The 21,247-nt window shown below is 40.8% G+C and overlaps 1 protein-coding gene across 4 annotated transcripts in view; it reads right to left on the bottom strand.

Moving 5' to 3' along the window:
- The window catches only part of CUX1 (cut like homeobox 1), a 491,160-nt gene that overhangs the window by 425,568 nt on the left and 44,345 nt on the right, over positions 1–21,247 (bottom strand). For all 4 annotated transcript variants that reach the window (XM_073667764.1, XM_073667762.1, XM_073667763.1 and 1 more), the window contains exon 2: positions 12,277–12,387. In XM_073667764.1, the coding sequence (XP_073523865.1) occupies positions 12,277–12,387 (111 nt within the window). The remainder of the gene's footprint in view (positions 1–12,276; positions 12,388–21,247) is intronic.

Raw genomic sequence — 21,247 nt, forward strand, 5'->3', positions numbered from 1 at the left:
CCCATATAACGCTCCATACAGGATACTGGCCCCCATATAACGCTCCATACAGGATACTTGCCCCCATATAAAGCTCCATACAGGATACTGGCCCCCATATAACGCTCCATACAGGATACTGGCCCCCATATAACGCTCCACACAGGACACTGGCCCCATATAACGCTCCACACAGGATAGTGGCCCCAATATAAAGCTCCATACAGAATACTGGCCCCTATATAACGCTCCATGCAGAACACTGGCCCCCATATAACACTCCATACAGGATACTGGCCCCCATATAACGCTCCATACAGGATACTGGCCCCCATATAACGCTCCATACAGGATACTGGCCCCCATATAACGCTCCATACAGGATACTGGCCCCCATATAAAGCTCCATACAGGATACTGGCCCCCATATAACGCTCCATACAGGATACTGGCCCCCATATAACGCTCCACACAGGACACTGGCCCCATATAACGCTCCACACAGGATAGTGGCCCCCATATAAAGCTCCATACAGAATACTGGCCCCTATATAACGCTCCATGCAGAACACTGGCCCCAATATAACGCTCCATGCAGGCTGTGCCCCTACATAATGACTCATGCAGGCTGTGCCCCCCCCCATATAATGCCCCATGCAGGATGTCACCCCCTCTTATAACGCCCCATGCAGGATGTGACCCCCCTTATAATGCCCCATGCAGGATGTCACACCCTTATAATGCCCCATGCCTCCATACATTAAAAAAAAAAAAAAAATGAAATACTCACCTCACTTCTCCTCACCTGCTGCCGCTGCTCCGGACTCCTCAGCGTCGCCGTCTTCCTGCTCTGCGATGTGAAGGCTCAGGAGAGAGTGCGGTGGAAAGACGTCACCGCGCCCTCTGACCTGAGACGTCACAGTGCAGCAGCCACGGAAGACAACGGAGCTGCTGCAGAGGCACGGGGAGAAGTAATAAGTATTGTGCCGGCTGCCGGGGCCGGGGGAGGGGGGGGGGGTGAAGAGCGGGCACCGACACCGCTCTCCTCTGCTCACGGGTCCCATAGCGCGACGGGGAGCCCGACGGCGAGTGGGCCCCCCGCCTGCTCAGGGCCCCGGCACTTGCCCGGGTGCTGACGCCGGCCCCGAGTGTTCCACAGTGCTGGCCGGACGGGCTCAGTGGAATGGAACAGCACAGCATCCTCATCAGACAGTAGCCACATCTACATACTGAATATCCACCCCCTATTTGAATCAAATGGGTGGAGGTGCAGTACCCAGCCGCGGCCACTATACGGCTGACAGAACTGTACTCAGCACTTCCAGCTGGCACCGGGAACAGCTGATCGGTGGGGGTGCCAAGTGTCACACCTCCACCGATCAGATATTGATGACATCTCCAAAGGACAGGCCATTAATGTATAAGTCCTGGACAACCTCTTTAACTAAAAGAAAACAACGAACATGTAAAAATATTTTTTTCCACGTTAAAGATGTCTATAGCTATAACTAAGTGACACTAATGGCCAAATTAGATGACTTTTATTGAGATATGGAAAAAGCCACAGTTCAGTTCTGACATCATAGTGTCATAAGAGTTCAATCATTACTGGATGACATATGTAAGCCCAGCCATCATGGTTCTGCTACAGAATAACACCATACTGTCATAATGCACCATGCTTACTAAATATTACCGGGGAAATCCCCCAGCTAGTTTATTCCTCATTAATAATACAACTTCATCATGATGCTACATCCATGAACATGAATGCAGACGTGTGGTTATTGTAGGCATAAACTTTAGTTCTGTATTAAAACTCCAGTTTGTTACTAAAGTCTTGGGCTACGAACTTCATGGCTGAGATGGGAATATCTGTCTGTCTGTGCGGTGGCCACAAGTGGTGAGATCTGAGAGAACCGCAAGCGGGTTGAGCTACGCGGTTTCCTAAAAACCCATACAAGTGAATGGGAGTTACAGAAACAGTTTCTGTAACTCCTTTAAGTGCTGATTTTCATGAGGGTAAATATTTATATATTTCCAACTCATAAAAGAATTAAAGTAAAAAAATAAAGTAAATTGAAGACTTCTAGCGAAGAAATAAATTAATCGCTTTGCAGCCGAGGTGTTAAATTACACAGACAAGCTGTCATGTAAGTTAATTACAGGATTAATACCTGATCGTTCTCAGTGTTGAGTAATGTCCTTTGCACACAGAGCAGGAGACATTCATCTGCATTTAGAAAAATATATGAAACCCCACCCTCATAGAGGCAGCATGCCACACTCACTATAATTATACTTATATTGCATTACGTCACCTAGACGTTACATAACATTAGCCGGAATGGCGTTATAAAAATATACATAATACATATCAAAGTCTAGAGAATACAGCCTAATAGGGGCTGTCTCATCTACTGCAAGAATGCAACACTTGACAGGCCCCCTGCTTGTTGGGGGAAGGGGTGACTAGCTCCTGCATGATTGACAGTTCGGACCAGCGGCATAATTATGTTGCTGGTCCAAACTATACACACTCTGATCATTAGTATTTACTTATTTTAGACAATTTTCCTGCTGCAGCGGTGACTGGTAAACTAGGCAATGAGCAGTAAAAAATACAATTAAAAATCACTCTGTTATTGAGAAGACAGACAATTTTTAAAGGGGTTGGCAAAAACTTTTTGACTGATGATTAGTGGGGCTGCTGCGTAACCTGGCACCCCCTTCAATCACCACCGTTGGTGGCTGGAAGTTGTCAAATGCTTCCAGAACACAACAGCTCTGTCATAGTTTTTTATAGTTGCCTAGTTTCATTTGAATAGGGGATGGATCTGCATTACTCGGCCACGGTCACTACAATTTTGACAAGGCTGCTGTTTTCCAGCAGCAACCAAGAACTTCCGGCCACCACCGACGCCGTTAACAGCTAGCCGGTGGAGGTACGAGGTGTCGAGAGCCCAGGGCTGTGGAGTCGGTAAGACAAACCTCCGACTCCTCAATTTCCCTGACTCCCGACTCCACAGCCCGGCCTCACTACCGAGCGTGTACATAAAGTGCAGCACAGATTCATCTACACTAAAAGCCGAGATCCTTAGATCAGGAACAGAGCAGACACTTATAGGACATTTCATAACGTTCCCAAATTATTATGGAAACATTTACAGCACATCCTGCATTGATCTACTGAACCCAATTTACTATATATTTTAGCAGTCGGAGTCGGTCTATTTTATACCGACTCCGCCAAAATGGACAACGACTGACTCCACAGAACTGGCCCCCACCCATCAGATACTGACGGCCTATCCAAATGATAGGCCACGAATAAAAAAAAAAAGTAGTGGCCAACCTCTTTAAAAGGGGTTGTCCCATGACAGAGTTCATTTTAACCAATAGATTTTGGAATAACAACAACTTCCACAATTGAATGTGTTAAATAAAATGTTCCTGTGCTGAGATAATCTTATAAATGTGCCCCGGCTGTGTACTGTGTAATGGCTGTGTCTGACCGTACTGGAACATGGTCTGATCATACCACATCTCCTGGGCAGGGGAGGAAGCAAAAGAGTATACAGACATTACAGCAGGGGATTACAGCTGATTCTTCGAGGTAAAACATTTTTTTTGAAAAAACAGGCAGTGAAATGTTTTCTCTCTGAAAAAGAATCAGCTGTGATCCCCTGCTGTAATGTCTGTATACTCTTTTGCTTCCTCCTCTGCCCAGGAGATGTGGTATGATCAGACCATGTTCCTGTACAGTCAGACACAGCCATTACACAGTACACAGCAGGGGCACATTTATAAGATTATCTCAGCACAGGGACATTTTATTTAAACACCTCCAATTGTTGAAGTTGTTATTCCAAAAAGTATTGAGTAAAATGAACTTTAAAATTAACTTTGTTTGTGGGAAAATCCCTTTAAGATCAAGCAATTTACTAAATTAAATGTCTTTTTGACAGGTCTGAAATTCTAAACTTTGAACTTTCATTACATCCCTGTTAAACAAATGTCATTATAACCTGCGGGTGTCAGTTACGTATAAAAAAACAAAAAAAAAACGCCACTGCCATATCTCGCCCTCAGTCTATAATGACATCAAAAGCTCTCAGTATATCAGTTAAACAGATGTATTATTAGTTTTTGGGCGATGAATACCTCCGTTAGGCATCCGCTTCCGGGTGCGTAAACTAAACAGAAGCCAAAAATGCAATGTGAACATAGCTTTAATGTGTTCTGTGAGGAGTCTTCCCTGGGTAGAGGCTGTGTGACGCAGACAGAGAGGAGATGAAGCTGCACATAGCTTATATGTGTAATACCAGGCGACCATAGATATGTCACAGAAGCCTGGCCCGGCGAGACCTGAATATAAATAAGAGCTGCATGGAAAGTATGAATATATGACTGCAGCAGAGTGTTCTTTAATAAAAATAAACTATTAAACTTTGGAACAGAATGCAAGTTCTCAAGGTCTGATCGGGGCGTACCTGGCACCAATTACCGAAAATATTTCTAAAACAATGCAAAACAACAGATCAGAGATCGGATAACTACTGCAGCTGACACCAATCAGATTTATAGAGCAGTTGTAAAGTGAAATCGATCAGATTGCTATGGACAGCGGCAGAATCGCGGTCACGTAATGCACGCGCATTTTCTCCGTTATTGCCATAGAATAGGTACAGAAAGGGAGCGGCGCCGACATTTTAAACACTTCGGTTTCTCCCGGATCCTCTGCGCCGCACATAAAATTGATGGAAAGGATTAGCCCGTGTGCATTTACTGTTAACTAAAGCAAAATTATCCCTGTTGAACTTTGATGAGCCACGTCAGAATCTGATTATAAGCGGCTGGAGCTGTGTATAATGAGTCTGAACAGAATGGTTAGTTTACCAGAAAATTACGCCTACTCATGTACGATACAGTAATTATAAGCAATTAGGAACTTAGCAAGAGAGCAACTGATGAAGAAAAGCTCAAAATCTAGATTCATCTCATATATTTCACCATTTATAAATTACTTGCAGCGGTCACATTAATAAGAAAACAAAGAGACTGCGGTACGTCATTTACTGAGAACAAATGGTGCCATTTAGAGAAAGCAATGTATAATAAGGTTAATGTTCGTCTAAAGGAGAACTGAAGCCAGATTTTGTTATTCCATTTTTAAAAAAAAAAAAAAAAAAACTTTGAAAAGCAGACAATTATAAAAATTATCTGAAATAAAAGGGTCTTGTCGCCCATGGCAACCAATCAGAGCTCAGCTTTTATGGCTTATACTAGTCTGGGAATATGAAAACTGCGCTGTGATTGGTTGCCTGGGGTAAGAACAGAAGTTTTTTTGTTTGACAGCTTTGATAAATGAGGCAGTTAGTCACAGACTTCGGCACAGACGTGTGTCTATAGAATAATGACAATACTGGCTAATTGTGTATTAGATAATAGAATCGAAATATGCAAATTGAGAGGAAGAGGACTAGAACTCTAGCGCCACCTATTGGAAGCAGCAATTCTTATCAACCATTTAACGAGCCTTGTCACATGACTTAGGATAAAAGCCAAACTAGAATCCCAATTTGCAGACACGGTGTTTCGGGGGAAAGTGGAGGAGGGGGAGGGTGCTGCCCCTCATCAGTGCAAAGTATGAGATCGGATTTGGATAGGTGAGAGGCTCTGGACTGAGGTCTAAAGGGTAACGTTTGTCCTAGTCGAGAGTGACAAGCCAAGCCTGGTATGTCAGAGGGATGAGACTTAAAAGCCAGCCATACATGCTCCTCTGGGAAATTAAATATGCAAATAGTGTCTTCAGAGAGGAAGAGGATGAGAACTCTAGTGCCACCTATAGGAAGCATCAAAATTAACGACCCCCAATTATTTCAATGGATTTTGTATCCCTACTTCAAGGAGAGGAAACAAGAATTTATTTGTTTTTTTAAAATAAATCAAGTCTACACTGGTCCTACATGTACAATAGTGACATCAGCTGTCACCCAAATCCACTATATACATAAAACTCTCTATCAGGTCTGTATGTCAGTCAGCAGCCACAACACAGTGACCATAGCTGTGCTTTTCCACTCTACTCACTCTTTACACCAGACTGCTGCCGGAGCTTATAACTGATCAATTGGGTTGTCAGACTCCCACTGATCGGATATTGATGATCTATCCTTCGTATGAGGAATCAATAACCGAAAACTGAAAAACCCTTTTAAGAACTATACACATTTTTAGTTTTTTAGTATTGGCATTCCATATTGTAAAACTTTATAGGTTTTCAGCAACATGACCAAATGAGGCGAACAAGAGTACATTTCTGCTCTAGCACCCTTGATGGATGTTTATATTGGTGATTAACTATGAAAGTGCTATTCAAGTTTGGACATTCAATGGGATTGTGGATAACTTTCTGATCACTGGGATCCCACCGATCCCGAGAACTGGGCCTGTGTGAACGGCCGCTCCATTCATTCTTATGTGTTGCCAAACATCAGCCGAGAACAGAGATCGGCCATCTTTGGCAGTTCCATTAAGAATGGATGGAGCGGGAGGGAGTGTGCATTATTGATCACTGCCGATTCACATGGGGCAGTGATCAGAGCCCCAGCTCTCATGATCGTGGGGATCTCAGAGGTAGGACCCCCGAGATCAGGAATGTATCCCCCTCTATCTGACGTATAGGGGATAACTTCAAAACTTGAGAATAATTTGATTCTGTGGGACAAGCAAAGAAAAAAGAATCACAATTCCTCCCAGCTTTTTAAATGATCCTCTCCCACATTGAAGTAGCAACAGACCCCCATACACACTAGTGTTGTCCCATCCTGCAGCTATTGTGTTGGCAAGGACCTGTCTAATGTGAATGGCCAGCTTGAGACACGGCTGATCGTATGAAACAAATATGTTCCCATAATAGTGCTGGGTTTAGTGAGGTCATACTATTCATCTCTACCTACTAAAACTTTGTTTAGTTTCGGTTCAATACATATTTATAGTTTTTGGTCACTTTTTGTTCATTTTATAATGCCCCATTAAATGTGATTTAGAAAGGGAGGAATGCGAAGGCGTCTGTATACCAAAACCATGTCCTAACGCTAAGTACAATTTGGAGAGAGTTTGGAGAGAGTTTGCTTTACTGTCGAGGAGCCGCCGTGTGAAGAGTTAAGGTGGATATATCTGACGGAAAACATTTCTTTTCATACATTTCACTCTGAACTACAGACACAAGAAAAAGCAGGGTACTAAAAGGTTTACAAAATCTCCCGATTCTGTCGTTGCCAACTAAAACACCTACTATGAATTCAGTAATACGTTAGCAATCATAAATCATACAGCTAGACGTTTTAAAAGGAAAAAAGTGGATTTATTGTCACATTGTAGACGCAGTGTAAAAGCACAAATCCATTTTTCCATATATTCATCAACTCTCTGGATGTGTTAATGCACAAAGAATCCTGGAGTATAGAAAAAAAACACTCTATTTTCCCTGTTCTCAACATCGCCTTTATTCTTTATCAAAACAGCATTTTCCATGCAAAGCGCATTAAACCGAGGGGGCTGCTCTATATGTAACCTCTGTAGGAGGAATACAGCAATCATGTGTCATTATGGAAGGGAGGAATATATATGTATGATATCAATAGGAGAAGAAGAAAAGAGGCGCACACTCTAGCTGATCATTTCAGCTGTACAGTATGTACATTTTATAGAAACTAGATTTTAACCCCTTAGTGAACAAGCCAATTTTTTCAAATATGACTTGTCATATGCGGCAATAACTCCAGAATGTTTCAATGTATCCCAGTGATTCTGAGACTGTTTTCTCGGGACACATTATACTTTGTTAGGTCAATATGTTTTGTGCTTATTTATAAAAAATATCAGACATTTGACAAAAAAAAAAAAAAAATGAAAACAATTTGCAATTTTCAAACTTTGAATGATTATCCCTTTAATCCAGATAGTCATACCACACAAAATAGTTAATAAATATCATTCCCCCTATGTCTGTCTTACATTAGCACCATTTGGCACATGTTCTTTTATATTTTTAGGATGCTAGAAGGTTTAAAAATGTACAAGCAATATTTCATTTTTTCAAGGAACTTTACAAAACTTATTTTTTTTAGAGACCTATTCAGTTTTGAAGCAACTTTGGGGGACCTACGTATTGGAAAACCCCCACAAGTGATATCATATTAAAAAACAGAGCCCCTCAACATATTCAACACTGCTGTCAGGTGGTTTATTAACCCATCCGGTGCTTTTTCGGAATTAATGCACAGTGGAATGACATTAATGAAAAATCTTATTTTTACCACTAAAATGTTGCCAACTTCTGAAGAGGTCACTATAGCCGGTAGACCCTAGGGCCATTACTTGGGCTTATAATAATAAGAATTTTTATTTTTATAGCACCAACATATTCCGCAGCACTTTACAATTTTAGGGGGGAAGGAGAATGAGGGTGGTAGTCTGTGCTGTCGATGCCAAGAAGTGACAATATTGGTTCATGCGATTTATTCTCTAATTCTCTTCGCGTTTCGAAGTTGGATCAACTTCTTCCTCAGGAGAACCACAAGGGTAAAGAGGGAGCCCCCACGCTCTGTTAACCATCTAGATGCTGTTGTCACTACTGACAGCAGAATCTAAGGCGTTAAATGGCCATGGTCGGTGCCAGCACTGATCGTGGCTGGTGTCAGCTATAGCGTACAGGCTCTGTATTATAACCCGTTAGGGGATGCTATTCTGTTATCTTAGGTCAGAAAAAAGATGTATTGGTGGTCACTAAGGGGTTAATACAAAAATATATTTTTTTTAATATAAAAAAAAATGTTCCTTTCTGACTTTGTCTTTATGATAATATGGCTCATCAGGGAAATGTAGCAGCAGCCACTAGGGCAAACACTCTTGTAGCCTTAATATGCCTTTCTGACCAGATCATAATAACAGAATAACTAAGAACAATAACAATTGGCCAAAACCTGAACTAACCATATCTGTGCAATCTTATAACTATGATCTTTTTGGCCATTAATTGTGCAAAACTGTATCACAATAAGTTTGCAAGGTGTGAACACTGCCCAAGTTCCCATCATTTCCAATGCACCATACACTGCCGGTTATGTATTAGACGGCATTCACACATCCTTGTGAGTGTCAGAAAAGGAACAATTTTTCTCTCCGGTGTTTTTTCTCTTCCCTTTTTTATCTATTGACTCTTAGCAATGGATTAGTGAAAAAAAAGAAATGAAATTTAGATGCAACTCTGCAGCAAAGTCTGTCTTCTGTGTCATCTCTTTTATACGGATCCTCATAGACTTAATGTCTGGGTCTGATCCGCAAAACTGATGAGAAGAGGACGTGCTCCGAGCCTCACGCACCGGAGACACGGATCCATTTTTAATACAGATTTGGATCAATGAAAGTCAGTGTGCCATACGAGAAAAAAAAACGTACAGTGTGAATGCAGCCTTAAAGCGAACCTGTCATCAGGATTTTGCTAAGTAAACTACGGGCAGTGTCACGTTGAAGCTGCTGCTGCACTGATTAATATGATACCTGAGGTGAAGAAATGCGTCTTGTGGTTCTTGTGTAATCAGTGTTTGCAGTTTTGTGGTAATGATATGCCCGTGCTCCGGGGTGAGACTGTAGGCCATGGCTCATCCTGGTGCTCTAGGCCAGATCAGCAAGATAAGACCTGCCCACAGGCCGCCCCAAAGAACAAGTATGATCCTCATCATAGAGACAGCTAGAGAGAGACAGATAGGGGCGGCCTGTGGACAGGTCTTATCTTGCTGATCTGGCCTAGAGCACCAGGATGAGCCATGGCCTACAGTCCCGCCCCGGAGCACGGGCATATCATTAACTCAAAACTGCAAGATTACACAAGAACCACAGGACGGATTTCATCACCTCAGGTATCATATTAATCAGTGCATTAACCCCAACATGACACCACCTGTAGTTTACTTAGCAAAATCCTGCTGACAGGTTCGCTTTAAGGGAATATATAACAAACTGTGAGAAAAACAATGGCCTGGGAGGGGTATATTGATAATGTATTTACAAAATGGGGAGAACCCCAAAAGAGACCCCTCTCTAGCAAGCCATAAAACTTAGGCGTTTTTAATCAAATATGAAATAAAAGCTAGGGGTATATAAAAAACAACAACTTTGTCCCTAATCTGCCTTTAGCATTTTATAGTGTTATTAGGGCACCCGGGTGTCTTCAATCAAATGGCCGCGGGCGCTGCTGGTAGAGGCAGGTGCTGGCTGGCACCCATTGGCTATGGGCTTTGATCCTGAGCCCTCCATACACCCGCACCGGACATGTGACGTACATGTGGTTCCGGTTCATATGTGGGGAAAGAATTGAGTGTAAATCCTGTGTGTGTTTTACAAAAAAATATATATATTTTTTTTATTTTATCTTTTTGGGGGGCTTGGGGTAGATTAAAGGGAAGCAATCAAAAAATGACATTGTTGAAATCTAATTTTTGTGTCACATGCATTTTTTTTTTTTTAAAATTTGGCATATTTTATTCAATTTTTTTTTATATCACAATCCTCATTAAAAAATGAAAATTGGTAATCTTGCAATTTTCACACTGGCAACTGTTTTTTTTTTGCCTTTCTTAGACTCTAAGGTCACGGCCCTACTATCAGTATTTGGTCAGTATTTTTTCTCAGGAGTGGGAGCCAAAACCAGTAATGGGTGATAAATGCAGAATTGGTGACTGGTTTCTATTATACCTTTTCTCTGTTCCTCACCTGGTTTTGGCTCCCACTCCTGAGAAAAGATACTGATCGAATACTGATCAAATACTGATAGTGGGGCCGTGGCCTAAGGTCCAGGGTTAATCAAAGTCTTTATGCTAAAAAACTGGAGTGAAACACTTTGAAAAGTTGCTACTATCTATAGAAATGGATCCATTAATCAGCCATCTATTTCTCTTTCGTTTGTAAAGGATCCGTTTTTTGCCTACTGGATCTGTTACAAATGGAAGAAACGGATGGCTAATTAATGGATCCGTTTTCCATAGACCTTACTATTAAACAATGGATCCGGCAGAGTTCAGCTTTTTAAAAATAAACTAAAAAGTTGAGTCTGCACAACTTTTTTGCCAACAGATTGCTGCTGTTTCCCATCTAGCTGGATGATTACTGGACATGTGAATGTAGCCTAACACCTCTAAATACAGCAGATAACACAGGATCCACCAGTCGCAATAAATGATGTCCCAGCTGACCCTGCTCTCCTTCCTTCACAATGACCTTTGCACACGCTCATTAGACACTTCAATACAAAAGATAGGATTGGAGTCTGACCATTGTGGCTAATATACATGTTATTTCTTGAAACAAAAGTTAAGAGTCAAAAATACCCCGATGGTCAGTGTGAAAATTGCAAGATTTCTACTTTTTATTTTTAATACACACTGTGCTATGTAAATTAAAAAACTTTTTAAAAAATACATTTAACAAAAAATCCTGATTTAATCAATAAGTAATTTTCAGATGACAGTTTACAAGGTTTGATCTGTTCCCCCGCACACACTTGCAGATAGGGAGTGAGGTAGGAATAGTGATCCTTGTATTTGCTCCATTTCCTAGATTCCTTCCTTAAAGGATGGTACTTCTCACATGCATGAGAAGCGATTACTAAGAAATTGCTCAGAGGCAATCCACCAAGAAAATATTCAGTTTAACAGTGCAAACATGAAACCAGCTGTTGATGCTAAAAACAGTTTGTGCATCCAAGGGCAAAATGCATATGTGTCTCCAGGGTGCTAATTATATTAACCTATTCCCTGCCAGTACAATTTGTCTTTTCTGCCTTCTCACATGAACACATTTATGACACAAGTCTCACTGAAAACATCAATGCAGATGGGAAGTTATCTGATTTGATGCTCCTATTTCCACTTACAGAAAGCAATTATTTTGAATGTTGCCGTCATCTACAGAAGATTTTCTTGCGGTATATCCATGTATTGTCTGGCCTTTCTCACTTCTGGACATTGTCCGATTATTCTAAGAGTTAGCAATTGAAATTGACTATGTCTGTCAATGCTACAGACCTTAAATGGAGTGGGCAGTCAGTGCGCACCCAAGTGCCACTGTAGTCAAACGGGGAACGTAAGACCCCCACTTTTGTAAATAAGGAGACCTCCAACGATCAGCAACCTATATCCCCTATCCTGTTTCAAACAACCCCATTACACACATTTTCTCCTTAACCACAACATTTAGCTGCGTAGAGAAGAAATATGAAAGCCACTGACTCACCTCGGGAGTGTTCTTCTTGAATTCTCGACTTTGATCAATAAGTTTCTTTCTAGACTGTTCACTTTCATCTTGTCTGTTTGCCAATACTGTTGCTGTTGTATCGAGTTCTCTCTGTTAGAGAATTAAGACATTAGGATCAGCGAGAAGGTAAAACACAAACAAAAAATGGCCAAAATGTACAACAGAATATATGGGAAGCCATAAAAAAGGATAGATTATATTAAACAGGGTTATCCCCCAACATGACAGTTAAAGGGGCCGGCCACTTTGAGCAAAAATTGTTTGTTAACTAACAAATGTATTTTGGGTCAAAAACATTTTTTTTTTTGCAATTGGGTTTTATTACAAATTTTGCACGGTTTGGTTTTTATAGGTTTTTTTGTTTTCCTGCCAAGCAACAGGAGAAAATGGCCGAGCTCTAACTGAGAATCCGTCAGTGAGTTCCTTCTGACACTGTTAACAGGAATTTTTGTAAATCTGTTTTTTTCAGAGCTCCTCTCAGGTGATTTATGACCACAGACTACATTCAAGTTAAATAAGATGGGAAACAGAGCCTGTAAAAGCAAAACGGTGCAAAATTTATAATAAAACCCAATCACAAAAATGTTTTTTTTAGCCCAAAATACATGCATTTAAGTAAAAAAAAAGTCTCCAAAACTTAAAGTGTCCAGTGTGTTATAAGATATAATAATAATAAAAAAAAAATCACTATCCTCCCCTTTCAGAGCAGCACTGCTCCTCTGCACTCAGTACTGTCTCCTGGCATTATAGAAGCAGTCCCATTAAAGGTTTTTATGGGCAAAACCTGTGTGAATATACATGTAGTGTGGTGTAGGTGTATTAATATACTCATTGATCGCCATCTTCTTCTGAGTCAGGTGACTGCAGTTACGGATCCCGCTTGGCTCTGTGAGACCCAGAAGTTGCTTTTACAATGTAAGCCTTGTCAGAACAAGGCTCTATAGTCTTACACTGAAAACCCCAGTGTGATCCGGCAAGTCGGAAAAGTCATGACTAAGAGGACTGGAGCGGTGCTGGACACCAGAGAAGATGGTGATCAGTGAGTATATTAATACACCTGCACTACACATATATTCACATAGGCTTAGCCCATAAAAACCAGAATGGGAACCTGTCATGTGAAAAAAACTATTAACCTGCAGATATGGGGTTAATAGAATTCTGAACCTGCCCAACGCGTGCACTGAGAGCCCCACTGCCAGGAGGAAATGATCTTTATTCCCTCCAGCAGCTTTCAGTCACTGGCAAGAGTTCAGTCACCCCTCTGTGTATAGAGAGCGGCAGTTGTGACTGCGCCCCCAGCACTGATTGACAGCCGGCCCCAATGCTGAGCGAGCTGGCAGTCAGTGCCATCAGTCCCGTGACTTAGCACTGAACACTGCCAAGAGGAATAAAGTTTGTTTCCTCCCACCAGCAGGGGTGCAAGTGCCGATGCTGGGCAGGTTCATGACATTATTAGCCTGCAGATTAACCCCTTATCTGCAGGCTGATCGAGTTTTGTCACATGACAGGTTCCCTTTAATATTTGGCGGGGAAGGTGGGGCCTCATGTAAACCCTGCAGCCAATCAGCGACAGCTGATCAGCTGCAGCCTTTTTACAGTTCATCTAACAGGCAGAGGTGTGGAGCTGATTCAGGAGGTGATTGTAAGATTTTTTTTTTCTTACACCACCACCTTGGGCAATTTAACTTGTAAAGTAGAGGGGCTTCACCTTTAACCCAAATACGAGAAATAAAATATAGTACAAAAGAGACAGGAATTTCAGAACAACACTAGGAGAAGCATGAGAGTCATTTACTGCACCAATTCTTCTAGTAATATAAGCTCCATTTTTGGAAATAGGTATTATAGCCTTCTATTTTGGATGCAATCCTGGTTATTGCTGGGAGCAGAAAAAAAAATACAAGACCAAAAAGAAAACTCAAGCATGAAAACGGATTCCACAGATCAATCAATAATGTCCTAAATGTGAGACCAGTACGGGTCTCAGCTGGAGACCGCTAGTAATTTGTCATTTATGACTTGTGGCATTTGGATGCTACTATATCTCCTATTATTGTAATAGGTATTCAAAAAGGCCGTGCAACAGTGATCAGGACCCGGAAATTGCCAAAACTGAGGGGATGGATATGACTGACAAATAGAAAAGTCATATTTGGAAGAGAAAAAAATCTTTAATAATGAGGTCACCAGTGAAAGATGAATTGGTGGTATTCATTTCTCCACCATCTGACTAGTTATGTATTTTTTAGGTGTTTTTATTTTTTTGCACATAGTCATAGTCACAGTATAATAAATTGGGCAATTGTACAAGTCTGAAACCTCAACATAATATCTGTACAATTACAGTTTATAGCATACAAGCAGGAATATTACAAGGTCAATGACTAAGCTCATCCTTGAAAACAGAAGGTGTGATTTATAGAAGAGGAGTTCCCCAGTGTGTCACTCCTCGGCCCAGATCAATCAAGGTTACTGTATAAAAGAAATCATAATGATTAGGGAAATAATTTACACTAGCCAGACAGGACAAAGTGTCTACAGCGCTACAGTGATAAATGATGGCTCTAGATTTTTAACTCACTTCAGTGACCACTAACAGGTCAGGTTTTCTGTAAAAGATTAAAAATAAGCAAATAAAAGACCAGAAAATTGAAGTGGTCTTCAGAATTAAGTTTAGAAGAACTCAGAATTACTACCAATAGTTACTAAAGTGGACCGTATGTGTAAAGACTTACTGGATCTGGAAAGTGTTCGGGATATTTTACAATCCGAACAATCAAAAGGATAGGGGTAATAAAACCAAAATCCCACCAATTAACATTTTTTTCCTGAATTAAATAATATGTAGTATATAAGAAATTATGAATTTGTATCTTGTATTTGTATAATTTTATTTCTCACATTATGGTTATGGAGTCATGACTAGAGATGAGGGGATTGCTTTGCATTAACCCAAACCAGATCAGACACCTCTGGCCGTGCAGGGCTGTGCAGTCCGAGTCGTTATAAAACGGACAGACTCCTAAAATATATAATAAATTGGGTACAGTAGTTCAATGCAGTTTGTGGGGAATATTTTTTCATAAGAATTTGGGAAAGTTCTGAAATGTCCTATAAATGTCTGTCCTATTCCTGATCTAAGACTAGACTTTCAGCTGAGATGAATCTGTGCTACAGTAAATTTATCACTTAAACATGACCCATGTATGAGGGAGTCGGAGTCGAAGTCGAAGGTTTGGCTTACCGACTCCACAGCCCTGTGGCCGTGGACAGGATCTACAAGAATTTCTTTACCCTCCGGAATGCCAGGCTCGGCTTACGATTACCCTGGTTGGCAGACAATCTCTACGGAATGTAGCGCACAGATGACATCTCGCCAGTCCGGCAAATCATAAGCCAAGCATGGCATCCCAGTGGGCAAGGGAATTCGTGTAGGTTTTGCTCTCGGCCAGAAACTAGAACATGAAGTGGGGTTGCACTAACCAATCCACAGATCTAATCGTGACTGCACCCTTTTGTATTATAATTATTGAAATTACTACCTTCAGTCATCTTAACATTTTAGAAAATAATATCAAGTTACAAATTCCAGTGCATGCGCATTATATGCAGAAAGTCTAAAGCTGGCCACACACCAGATAGCTGTGGGATCAACATGGGTTCGGAAGACAAGTCTTTCTCCCACTTCTCCATATACGTGAGCCCCCAGCCGACCGCTCATGTGCTGTGAACTGGTAGAAACGAGAAAGCCAGTGCCAGGCTCTTGAAAAACAAAAGAACTGGGTCTCGATATTCTAACTTCTCGTCCCAGACATCTGTCGGGGGAGAGATTAGAAGCTCCCATACACCTCGGATTATCAACAGGTCTTGCTGAAATTGTGGTGTTTGGCCAACTTTCATCTAATGTGTATGGGGGCCTTAAGTTGCACCAATGTGAACTATCACATTATGTTCACATGGATTTGATTTGTTAAAGACATTTTGGTAACTGTTACATTCATCTTTTTGTGCCGTGCAGAAATTCATACAGATACTGGAAAGCCAACATCATTAAGATGTACAGAATTGAATTTCAGTTGCAACAAATCTGTGTTACAAAACGTATCTGAAGGAAATTTGCAGAGGTAAATTCCGCATTAATTTGTGTATGCAAATGGTCTCTTCACACAGGAAGAGGACTAAAATTCTAGCACGACCTATTGGTAACAGGGATCCTAAAAGTCAATATCGATATTGACTGTTAGGATCGCTGCTTCCAATAGGTGGCGCTAGAGTTCTTGCCCTCTTTCTCTCTGAAGAGGCAATTTGCATATTTAATTTCCCAGAGGAGCATTACACGGCCTATAAGTCTCCTCACTCTGACATGCAAGGCTGGGCTTGCCACTCTAGCTAATGAGAAACGTTACCTTTTCGAATGCACTAAATTGTGAAAATTTGTCAGAAAAGTCATGGCAAAGAAATTTGCTTTGAATATCTACAGCAGGGGTGTGAAATCTTTTTTCTGCCAAGGGCCATTTGGATATTTAGACCATCCTTCGGGGGCTGTAGAAATCGCGCACTAACTCCGCCTACAAAGTACGTCCTGACGCTGGCACTGGTGTCAGGACATAATCTTTCATTACACGTGCCTCAGCGCTCAGTAGTGAACATGGTGTGAGCATGGTCACAGAGCAAGTCACTGCGGTCCGGGGGCTGGATAAAAGATCATTGAGGCCGTGGGCCTGAAGTTCCCCACCCCTGATCTACAGCATAAGTTGATACCAACTGCAGTCTAATTCAGCAGCACTGCCCAATTTAGGCTGTGGATTTTCTCCGCAACTTATGGATAAGATTTAATAAAATTTCATTCACAGCGTTAGTACTACAACACGCAGATTTTCCATCAAGAAAATCAGTACCGAGAGTTTTGCCCATTTTAACATACTACAGATCTCATCATTTTACCAATTTTAATAATGATTACTACGTTTGGTCATTTTTGCTTGGACTGTAACATACATGGTAGTTCCTGCACTTGAAATAAATTGCGTGCACAAGTCAAAATCAGCAATGATCAGTAAGTATGCTAGAAACCTTCAGAGAAAACAAAGCGGAGGACTGGCGCTTTAATACAATGGATCACAATAAAACATCTGTTTAATCAAATAATGGATGGGACAGGAAAATAAATAATCGTTGAGAACGGCACCACCCGGTATGGAAGTAGACAATAGTTGACTTAAGGCAATAAGAAGGAGCTCTCCGCCGTGTCATGGTTATTGTGTTCCAGGCAATGATTTTTCTCTTAGAACTGTGATATGTTTTCTTTCATTACACTTCTCGGTTCCTTCATCTCCTGTGTTGTGGGAGGATCAGAAGACACAGACCTGAAGGCAGACTATTGACAACAGTTGACTATTTGCTTCCTGTCTAAACGGACATCCTGTTAAGCTCCAATTACTGCCAACTCGGCAGAGCTCCCCAGGATTCCTACTCCACACTGCAGATCACTTGATAAACTGGGAGATGTATGAAGTTAGCAGGTAGCCCTGCACCTACACCGGTAAAACATGCATCCTTGGAGGAACGGCTAAGACTTGCATGACAAGAGAAAAAAAAAAAAATTAAAAAACAAAAAAAAATGCTCACATATTGTCTTGTATTCTGATAAGTAAAACAAATTTACCAGCTATAGAAATTCCTGCATCAAACCTTTCTTGGCGAACCTATCCCTGCTGCTCGTATCTACAGGAACCAACTTCAGCCTTTGCTGACAATTCCTCAAAAGTGGCGCTCAAGTGCTGCAGCAGATGCCTTTATATAAACAGCATTGCTGCAAAACCTCCTCTATTTAATAAAAATTACATTATGTTTTTTTTATTAACTTGGGTTTAGTTATAATATTATCTTCTACAAATTTGTGAATTACTTCTAATGATATCCTGCCAGCACCTCACAATTCTGGCCAAGTCAGCACTTTTATTATAATTCACTGCACAAAAAAAAAAAAAAGAAGAAAAAAATGCTGATATTTTTCCTGAATTCAGTTTATATTTCACCTATATCATGTACAACATGAACGTAGTAAATCAAAGTATTCTCACCCTAGGAGTACCGAGTCCCTTTAAATACTGCAAAATGGTTTGTTACAAATTAATAGCAGTGTAACTCATTAAATGTAAGTGTAGCGTTTCATATACAGGAGGACATGTTTCATATTCTGTCAAAATGTTTGATATCCAGAAGAATTTTCATTTTATAGGCTATAAACATTAAATCTAGACTGTCATAAAAAGCTATTCAATACTACATAAATCACCAGCCGAGCACTGAGAGCAAATCTGAGTTTAAAGAGCCTGATCGCATTTTACAGTAAAAGATCTCCATGTCCAGAAGTGGGAGAGGCAGATTTTCTTATTTTCCGTGTTACTGTTGCTAAAGGGCCATTGTGTACAAAATCCAAAATAATTTCCATTTGCATCTTATAAAAGCTGGTGAAAGGAGTAAGCGCAATAGACCTATGAATTACTAATACTGAATATGGTTATTGTGTGCTATGTATAGAGAGATATACTGTGCAAAAGTCTTAGGCAGGTATGGAAAAAATGCTGCAAAGTTAAAGTTTTTAAAATTAGAAATGTTAATAGTTTATTATCAAAGAACAAAATGTAGAGGGATTGAACAACAGAGAAATCTAAATAAAGACCAATCTTGTCTTGGTCACATGAGATAGTAGTTTGGATTAGAACAGTTTAATTAAATTAATGATGTGTACGATGTAAACATCAGCTCACCTAGGTGTGAGATGGAACAATACCTGTGGCCCAGGGAGGTGTGAACTTGAACAATACCCTGAGCAACTGAATGTCAGACCATAGTGTGAAAATAAATAGTGTGCTACAAAATCAATGTACTGCCAGTGTCTTAGAAAAACTATTCCTGAACAATTCCCTTCCTCCCACTGTTACATTTGAAATTCTGGTTAATAAGGTTTCATATATGTCTTGCTTTGGTGACCTGTGTTCATGCTCCTGTGGTGGAAGCAAAGTTGAACTTTGTGATCCTGAAAAATGCACCAAAACCTGCGTTTCTGACGCAGCTTCTTTCCTGCCAAGAGATCAGGTTTTGCTGCAGAAAAAAAAAAAACGCTGAAAAAAAGCAATGTGTGAACATAGCCTAAATCAGAAAATGTTCGATTTTTTTTCGGGGGCAGAGAATGCAGCAAGTGCAGATCATCAGCTGGAAAAATCCAATATGCCCAGTGTTTTTTACAATTAGGAAAGTTTTTCTTGGTCGAAAATCAGTTTTTCTAAAAAAAACTAGTCCTCACGGCCCTCAATGGATCATGTTTCCGGGATTCCTTCGTACTGCACAGAAGCTGTGGCAATTTCTGCTGCCTTGATAATAATTCAATCACCTGTGCAATTACTAGGGAAACTATGATCTGTTGGGGACCGTGAGGACTGGAGTTTGGGAATCACTGGTGAAGATGAACAATAGTTTGGTTCACCAAACCCTACTGACAATTGTTCATTAAGGTCAAAATGGGCCATTTCCGTAACCCTAGAACGCATACCTGGGGCCTCGCAGGCCTGCCCTGTTAATTGTTTTCTATTTTCTGCAAGATTACTTTAGTTAGAATTTTGAAACTCTAGGTATTCCTCAGGTATATAGTTGTTTGTCATTTTTGTTTGAGTTATTCCATGTTATTTGCACACGGGCCTAAAAGGCCTCAAGTATGTGAAAAAGTAGATTTTTATGGTCATGCGTTCTAGGGTTAAACTGTAATCGAATGTGTAAGAAATCTATTAGAATTGTTATGACCCAGCAGCAGCCTTCTTCTACTAGTATAACAGCGATCACATGGTTCGTGGGACCAGTAGCGGCAGCTGAGCAGTCTTTGTCTCATGCACATAGCTCATTAGGTCCAGGGTTTCGGAGCACAAAGATGACAGAGGCAGTCTCAAATAGCCAGACATCCATCATTCAGCTCAGGGAGCCATCTCAAACTTGCGCTATATATAAACAAATACAACGAGAACTACTGCTGATAAACTGACTTGCTAGGACATTGCCCTTAGTGAATGGAATTTAGGCTGTGATGGGTATCTAAACATATTTTCTGTTGCTTATATACAGTGTCGGACTGGGCTGCCATGTGCCCACCAGTAACCAACTCCAGGGCCCCACTTTTCAGCTACATACAAATGTGACATTATCCTCAATCACAAATTTATATAACAATGAACTGGGTAGTTTAATAAATGAATAAGATGCCGCCTTTGTCTGTATATAGTGAGTCAGGTATATTGTGCCAAGTCCTGCTTATATCACTGGGTGATGGCCACTCTTGCACAGGGGCCCACCAGAGGATTCTCCTGTGGGTCAGTCTAAACCTGCTTGTATAGTGCCAACATGCTCCGCAGGACTGTACAAGTAAGATTTTCTGCTCAAAAAACACATAGTTGATTTCAGCGGAAGACTCCAGAATGAAGCACTTCGACAGTGTTGTATGAAAGCTGCCTGCAAATTAAGACGAAAAGCAAGTTGCATCAGAATCCATTCTAGTAAATCTGTGAGTGCTATTAACGATTACTGAAAGGGTAATTAAAGGATTAGAAGCGTACCAGACTTCTGTGCCGTGTATGATTAAGGAGATAGGATGCCAGGTAAACACACAGCTAGGTATGGGCAGTGTATGGGGAAGGCCGCCATCAAGATAAATATCGAATAAAAATAAATAAATAACAAAAGGTCCAAGACAAAGTCAAGTAATAACTTGCATACTCTGTATCACTGTGAAAATATGCAGTTGTAGTGAATAGCTCTGCAACATGGCATCTGATCGGGCATTTGTCAATAGTTATGTGTAACTTACTATAAAGGCCTCTTCATAGACTATCGGTGCACTATTTAAAGGGGTGTCTGAAGAAGCGCAACATATTACCTAGCCACAGAACACACGGTA

This window comes from Phyllobates terribilis, unplaced genomic scaffold (assembly GCF_046119375.1).
Source record: "Phyllobates terribilis strain yellow unplaced genomic scaffold, ASM4611937v1 Scaffold_2__4_contigs__length_985480577, whole genome shotgun sequence".
In the NCBI taxonomy this organism is placed as follows: Eukaryota; Metazoa; Chordata; class Amphibia; order Anura; family Dendrobatidae; genus Phyllobates; species Phyllobates terribilis.